The sequence below is a fragment of the Lygodium microphyllum genome, chromosome 17 (genome assembly GCF_053477565.2).
Source record: "Lygodium microphyllum isolate KBCC chromosome 17, Lygodium_microphyllum_v1.1.10, whole genome shotgun sequence".
In the NCBI taxonomy this organism is placed as follows: domain Eukaryota; kingdom Viridiplantae; phylum Streptophyta; class Polypodiopsida; order Schizaeales; family Lygodiaceae; genus Lygodium; species Lygodium microphyllum.
In genome coordinates this window covers 120,865,018-120,873,109 of record NC_141151.1, presented here as the reverse complement: position 1 = coordinate 120,873,109, position 8,092 = coordinate 120,865,018, and the positions used below count along the sequence as shown (strand labels likewise).

The 8,092-nt window shown below is 40.4% G+C and overlaps 1 protein-coding gene across 2 annotated transcripts in view; it reads right to left on the bottom strand.

Annotated features, from left to right (window-relative positions):
• Positions 1 to 234: 234 nt before the first annotated feature.
• LOC148022308 (ankyrin) overlaps positions 235 to 8,092 on the bottom strand; it is a 29,376-nt gene continuing 21,518 nt past the window's right edge. For both annotated transcript variants that reach the window (XM_087697943.1, XM_087697944.1), the window contains 3 exons: positions 2,838 to 3,113; positions 2,580 to 2,717; positions 235 to 2,353 (listed from right to left, as the gene is read on the bottom strand). In XM_087697943.1, coding sequence (XP_087554069.1) covers positions 815 to 2,353; positions 2,580 to 2,717; positions 2,838 to 3,113 — 1,953 coding nt within the window. In that variant the 3' untranslated portion in view covers positions 235 to 814. The remainder of the gene's footprint in view (positions 2,354 to 2,579; positions 2,718 to 2,837; positions 3,114 to 8,092) is intronic.

Below are 8,092 nucleotides of genomic sequence, written 5' to 3'. Positions count from 1 at the left end.
TCTCCCAAATTGCATATTGATGACGCTCTAAAAAATACATATCGTTTAGTGTATGATGCATTCATTATTAAAGAAAATATATCTCCGATTGAGGCCTAAATATTCTAGCTAATACTAGAGTGGTCATGAAATGAGACGTATGCTGATGAAAGTACATTTTAGATTTTTGCTAAGATTAGGCATAAAACACTTTTCCAACTCGAGCCGCCAGATATTTTAGCTGACATAATTACGGTAAGCAAGAGGTACTTTTAGATTGCTAAGATTAAGTAGAAAACAGCTTTACAAATTGAGTAGGAAAGAGAGATCTCTTCATATTCCAAGGGAATGAGAAGCTAATAAGAGTATAACTCTGCGTTCGTTCTCCCAGCAACACATCTCAGGGCTGAATCTTTTTGCTGCTTCACAACCAAGTCCAAATCCCGACAAAAACCTCAATATGCCAAAATTACCAAGACCAAATCCCGACAAAAAAACTCCAAGATTCAGAAACAATCAGCGTTACAGAATAAGCACCTTTTTACAAAGACGGGCAAAATGCCTCCAGATTTCCAAAAGTAGAGAAAGTGATAAAAAGCTTTACTCTGAAGCTCTACATCTGTAGATTCATTCTTACTACCCTCCCCACGGCTCTACAAAGATTTACCAGCAACCAACAGTACCTGGCACCAGCTTGGAATATGCGGAAGTCTTACTTTTACTGATACAAGCATTCAGAGTGATCCTCTCTTCAATTGCCGATCTGTTGATTGCTGCAAAGTTGTCATCATACTCGGAAGGTTTTCAATAGACTGTACAGTGCATCTTCCATGCTTCATCTACTTACAGGAGTGTTAGTTCCCATAGCTTCTTTGGTCACCAAGACAATTCCACGAACCCACAGTTCGGCTGTAAACGCAGTGTCAGCATCAAAGTGAACCTCCCTGCCAGTGGTGGTTACTATTCTGAAAATTCCAGCTTTGCCAAGATCACGGTTCTTTCTGTTCTTCTCAAACCTGGGGCTTGATCCTAAATTTGACTCCTTGCAAAGGACGTTTCGCCGTTTAGATTCCCCCCATTTAAGAATTCCTGATTTGAGCATCTTCACAGATTTCATGTGTGGGCTTCCCTTTCCTTGACGTGTGTGTTTTGATAGTTGCCCTCCTGCAAGCACAAGTTTTCTTGCCATATGATCCAGAATAACTCCTTCAACAACCCTTCCAGAGGTGTTCCTCCTTGCAAGTGATAAAGCTGTTTCTCCCTTGGAATTCATAAGATAGCAATCTGCCCCTTGACCAAGAAGTAGTTTGCATGCATCTGCATGACCCTCCTTCACAGAATGCATCAATGGAGTGTACCCATCTTCATCTAGGGTATTGATAGAGCATCCTTGTTTCAGGATATGTGCTAAAACCTCTAAATTCCCTCTTTTTGCAGCAAAATGAAGTGACTTAAAATCACCACCTTTGAGGATGTTTCCTAGAATAGCATCAAACAAAATCCTTTCACACTGCTCCTTGTTTCCACTTCCTTCTGCAAGCATTATAGCACTTTCTCCTTTTGCGTTTTTCATGCCGACATAGGCACCAGCAAAAAGCACAACTTTAAACACCTCCATATTGCCTTCGTTAGCTGCAACCATTATAGGTGTCAGTCCGAACTTATCTTGCTGATTCAAGTCCAGATCCTTTTGCTCAAGAAGTTTTCTCATGACTTTTGCTGTTCCATGGCAAGCAGCAAAATGAAGGGGTGAAAATATCTGCACATTACTAGAATAAAGCCTTTTTCCTGATAACACAGCATCCCATATAATCTGGTAAATAAGACTACCATGATTGGTGGCCTCTGCAATGTCAATCACATTTTGCCCAGCATTGTTGACAGCAGCGAAATCTGCTTCTGAATTCAAAAGCTCATGAAAGCACTCCTGATGTCCAGAAGCCGCACATAGCATGAGAGCAGTTTCCCCAGTTTCTGTTCTTGAATTCAAATCACAACCCCATGATATCAAGACCTTAATTACAGGCAAACAACCTCTTCTTGCTGCTAAATGTAAAGGATGGAACTCTGCACCATCTCTTGTACAAACACGGTAGTCAACATCAGCTCCAGCCTCCAAAAGTATCTGAGCTGCTTTAGCATTTCCACAGAGAACTGCGTGGCACAAAAGTGTTCGTCCTTGTTGCTCTGTATTTGCTGAGAAATGTTTAAGAAGTCTGCGAAAGATATTTCCTTCTGCTTCCCAATACTCGATAGCGCACCATGCTGCACTGTAGGGCTCTGCCATTCCAGCACCTACTCGGAAAGCTTCTCCTGAGCTCGAGTCCCAAGACCACGCTCCAAGTCTAGCTTTACATTCTGTACTAGCTCCTGCCTGCAGCACCAGATGACTATTGACACCCAAGGACCAAAACAATTTTATTCATGAACTGAGCATCACTAATATTAGCCTTTAAGTGAACATGAAGATGTGCTGAAAATTTATGCATGTCAATGATAGATTTTTGGCAATCTTCACTTAACCAAAAGAGCATCTATTGCAATCACCAAGTACGAATGATGCAAATAACTAGTCAGTACAAAGTGTTAGTGCTACATACTTGTAGGAGGTAATCCACCACAGTAGCTTGTCTACAAACGACAGCAGCAATCAAAGCTGTGCAGTCGACACTAGTGTGTAGATGAGGCTTTTTTGAACGCAGCAGGACTCTGTGCCATGAGTTGGCATCCACACCATTCTGCAAAAGTCAAGTAAATTCTCTGTCATGAGGTGACAACCTCACAAATTGGCCTCAAAACAAATACAATTTTAAACCAATTGCAAGCAAAATCTGACAGGTCCAGCTGAATGTATGCACCTTTGTCAAAAGTTCTACAATACCCACAAGCCCCCGACAGCTGGCATGAACCAAGGCACTTGTTAAAACTTCTGGCCTTGTCATCTCCCAATTGAGTAACAATTCTGCAACCTTAACTTGACCAGAAAAGCATGCCTCCAACAAAGCCTCTTCACAAGCAGGCTGAGAAGCTCCAGCTTTAAGTAAGATACTTAAGACTTCATAATGACCTTCCCTGGTGGCTGCGGTAGTTGCATAGCCTCGAAAAAGTGTTTGATTTACGTCTGCTCCCGCTGTCTAATAACACCAAAACATGATAGTTTAATGTGTGTGATTTGCAGTCAGCATCACCAATTCGATCAACCATGATATCAGACTCCAATCAACACACTTGTCTTCATTGCTCATATATAGAAGCCCTCAGAGGCAATAATTGAAAACATGATCAATAATAGCAACTTGAAATGAAATTTGGTTGCTTAAAGAAGAAAAACCAAATACTTACCCAACAGATCAATAGAAGCCCTTAGGTGGGAATAATTGAGATCATAATCAATAATAGCAACTTGAACTGAAAAACCGTTGCTTAAAGAAGAAAGTACAAACACTTATGCAACAGATCAGTAAGCAGTTTCAAACTCCACTATAAGGCCAAGTCTGCATATCTTGCTCACCGAGAATAAATGGTAGCCAAGATCCAAGATATATAATACATCTGATGAATGATAATCTATCCGCATCTCACCAATGCCCTTTATCAGGACAAAAGAACCTCCAATAAGTATATCTCTTTGCATTGGATGTAAGCAAGCAATAACTTCCTTGGACGAAGTCATGTGGAGAGAAGTGCCACTATCAACAATCCACTCACACGCTTGAGGGGCTATCAACACTGCTTAAGATCTAGGTGTCTCATTCACTTCTAGATAAACAAATGCTGATGAAGGTGGAGCAACAAATGATTCAAAGTCATTGTTCTTCATCTTCTTGTCTTCCTACTTGTCCTTTGATTGGCAATCCTTCTTCCAATTTTTGGACTTGCCACAAATATCGCAAGATGTGTCTTTTTCCTCCTTGGACTTGTCCTTCTTCTTGTGAAACCAATCTTTCTCCTCGGATAGGGTGGTGATTACCTTATTAATCAACAACTACAACAAGTATTTAATTCACATAAACTGAAAATAAACACTTTAGCACTTTAATCTTGGACAATGGACAACTTGTTGGCCCCAAAAATTGGCACTCCTTGCAGTATTCCTTTAGGTTTTATTGCAAATGGATAGAGTATACCTTATATTCTCTGATCTCCTCCACTAATCCAAGTGCCTCTTGCTATCAAAACTGACCAGCAATCCTTAAAACCAATTTTCCCCTTGCTTTGCTTGGGGATTGGCCTTTACCTTGCTCCTTGAAAGACAAATTAAGCCCCAAATCTCATGTGGGCCTTCAAACCAATTTGCCCCTTGGTTTACTTAGGAATTGGCATTCACTCTACTCCTCCAAAGACAAACTAAGCCCCAAATCTGATATGGGATGGCTAGTCTGTAGAATCTCCCTGAAATTCTTTAATTTCAGCTACTGAAATTCAAGTCCTAGGCCCTCAATTCTAGACATGCATCCCAACGTGGCCATCAACCCTAATTTCTACCATAAATTAGGATTTATGGCAAGACTTTCCAATCTCTCCCCCGTGATGTAAGTTTGCTAAGATTACTCGAGAGATAGTTGTAAGATGAGAGAGAATGCTGTAAAGAGAGAAATTTCAGAGTTCCATCGCAAAAGGGACTGAAAAACTACTGCTGCCCTACTCAAACAGTCATGGAACTATCACCTACAGCTTAAGACCACCAAAAAGGTGGCTATTCCCCTCCCCCTCTACTATGCTGTCATTTGCCCCCTCCACTATGCTGTCATTTGCACCCAAAGGACCGGGCTTCTGTCACTTGCACTTGCAGGGTTGCAAACTAATGTCATCTACCATAGGACCAGTCCTTGTTGGCTGCAAATCACATCAACAATATTTCCATGCTCTCTAACCGCTACATTCTCTCATAACGACAAGAATAGACTTCTATCAACCCCCCAAAAACGTTTTTCTCACTTGCATGGGCAAGTTTTGCCAAGTAGCAGTCTTCTAATCCCATTATCCAACTTATTAATTTAATTTTCAAAATATTAGTTCTGAGAATTAATTTAATAATTATTCTAGTACCTTGAAAATAATTACACCAACCAATAATTAAATTGGCTAAGCCAATTTATTTTCCAAGTATCCTTGAGCAATTATTAGCCCTTAGATTAGCATTAATTAATTGATTAATACCTAGTCTCTAATATCACCACTGGCATTAGTAACCAATAAATTGATCTAGGCCAAAATCTGCCACCAAATACCACCTAGTATCTATCACGCATAACTTATTACAATTTTTTCCTTTAGCATCAACTAATATTTTGGGATCCTAGATCCTACACTATGAAATAATTAACTTGCACCTTACATATGCAAGTCACATTAGCACATTTGATTAACTTTTCATATATGCTAACCAAAGCAATAAAATTTCACGTTCTCATGACATCTTGTCTTTCCCCTTTTCTTTGTCTTTAAAACTTTGATCCATAAGAACTTGCAATCTCTAAGGATTGAGTCTTGAATTGACTCTCCTTGTCCAAAACCATAGAAATCGATTCCTCCTACTTGATGATATCTATATGCCTCAACGTAATCAAAGAAGAATAGAAACTACCATACCATGGAGACAACTATGACAGAAGAGTCACTAGAAACTACCATACCATGGGGGCAACTATGACAAAAGAGTCATTGCCGTCTCTTTAGAAGAGTACTTTTTCAACACTTAGAATATCTATCTACAGTTGTTGATTGATGTGATCCCACATAGGTATAAACTTATTGGGATATAAGGTCTGCATTTGCACTTCCAAGGAGACCCTCTTCATAGGCATCATCCGGTTATACAACTAGCCAAGATGCAACTATATCTACGTAGCTCTCGTCACATGCTTGATGTGAGCAATGATGGCTAGTGTACACAAGACAAAGTGAAACAAGCAAATGTGAGTATTCAGCTTGTCCTAGTGTCTTAGGACTTCTCCAATTGCAATTTCTAGGTTTGAGAAAGGTTTAAGGATTCCTTGACTATCAAACAATCAATGGCTTTGATCACGAGCTCAACCAAATCATAAAACTCCAAGATAGTCTTCATCATCAATCGTCGCCAAATCTTGTAGCTTTCCCCATCAAGTTTCTAATCCTAGGAAAGAGTTTAACAGAACTAGGACCATGCAATCCATAAGGATTTGGAACTTCATATCAACCTCAAAAAACATCCTATTCACATTTGAATAACTTTGCGCATACGAGACAACCTCCCCTCTAGCTTCGAGAAGCTAGTTAGATGAGACTTCCTTGGCTCGTTCATCAAAGAACTTTACCGCCAAAGGAAATAAAAAGTAAAATCTACTCTATAAGGTTCAACATTCAACCTTTTTCACACTTTGATAGTTGTTCTTGCACAAACAAACAACAAACAAGCATCCTTTCACATGGGACTCCACTTGCTCCAACTTTGTCACATGCAACCCTCCAATCACACCCCTACGCTAGAAACAAGCCTTTGTATTACACCAAATCCTCTTCAAGTCTATCCACACCTTGATCAAACCCTAAACCCACTCTAATACCATATTAAAGTGCTGCTACGCGGAAATGTGTGCTTGGACTAATCAATCTATTGAACACAAAGAGTGTGCTAGGAAGTATGTACCCGAACAGATTGATCTATTGAACACAAAGAGAAGAGAAAGAGAGAGACAGAGAGAGAGAGACACACACACACAATAGAACACTCAAAATGCACAACATTAATGCTGAATAAACAAGGTAGAATATTGAATACAAAAGATAATGCACTTATGACAACCCAAAATCTCAAAACATATGGACACCGAGAATGACAAGCGATAGTTGACATGCAAGCATAAGTAGGCCAAGAAATGGGGAGGATAATAATCCAATTGGCCACCTATGCTGGTGCACTAGACCAATCAGCCTGCCACTTGGCTCCCAAGCAAGCCAACTAGCTTTGCTTGTCCTAGCAAGCCTTGCTCATGCCACGACTGACATTGCCTGTCGACCTTACCCTGCCCCCGACATTCTCCAACGTTGCTTGCTACCCACGATCAGATTGCCCATTGCCCAAGCTGCATGGGGCTTGCTGCCTGCTACCCATCCTCAAGGTGTTGCCTACTCTAGTATCTTTCCAACCTTTCCAAGAGGTGCATCCTCTAACATCCCTCCCACTATCCATTGGTGAGTGGCTGCAACTTCTTCTCTTGGTGTTTACAAAATTTGGATCACTATCCTATTAAATACATTTGTACTTTGTATCATCATCCATTTGCATCTTGATTATCACAATTAAAAATGGGCACTTGGACAAGTGAACAATTCCCCTATGAGGGCACCATCCAAGTAAGCACCATTGCATAGCATTTTGTTTGACCATGACACTTTGCAAAAGCCCTTCCATAAAATCATGCTAGCATTGTGGTTTTGTGAACAAAGCACTTTGGATGAGGGAAAAACATATATTTGCAAGCACCCATACAAGGATGAAAACCTCCTTACATCTATGCGTCCTATCCCTTTTCCTTCATCACAAAGTGGTCGACTTAGAATCCAATCTATTCACAGTACATCATATGGCCGTCTTTTTGGCAACTATGGTAGCATAGGACACACACCTTTGTATATTTCCTTCATCACCAACACCCTAGCAAGTGGCTAGGATAGCCTTTCTATTTTGTGATGTTGGAGCCAACCATCCCTCTTTTCCCCGTGGACACAAATTATGTCTTCTTTTTTGTTAAAGACAAGAAAAAGATAGTTCAAAGCAATTTCATCACCTTGGGCAGCTAACGAGCGCCTTTGTCCGATGACTTGGCCTCTCTAGGTTGCCCTTTAAACCCTAAGCTACGATAGCCACTGCCTCTTTAGTCTTGTAGGTTCTTGGCTAGCCATCATGCACCCTTGAACCAATGCCTGAGCTACTTTGGATGGCCTATGGTACACCTCGGATATTTGAGTAAGCTATGCTTTGCAATCACTTGGATTCTAGTTTTGGGCTTGAGAGGAGATATTGATCTAAAAAAGATACATTAAACCTTCATTAGCTCATTTTAAACAGCCCTAAAACTCAAAATGCACCAAAGTTTCTATGTTCCATAAGCAAACACCCAAATTTTTCATT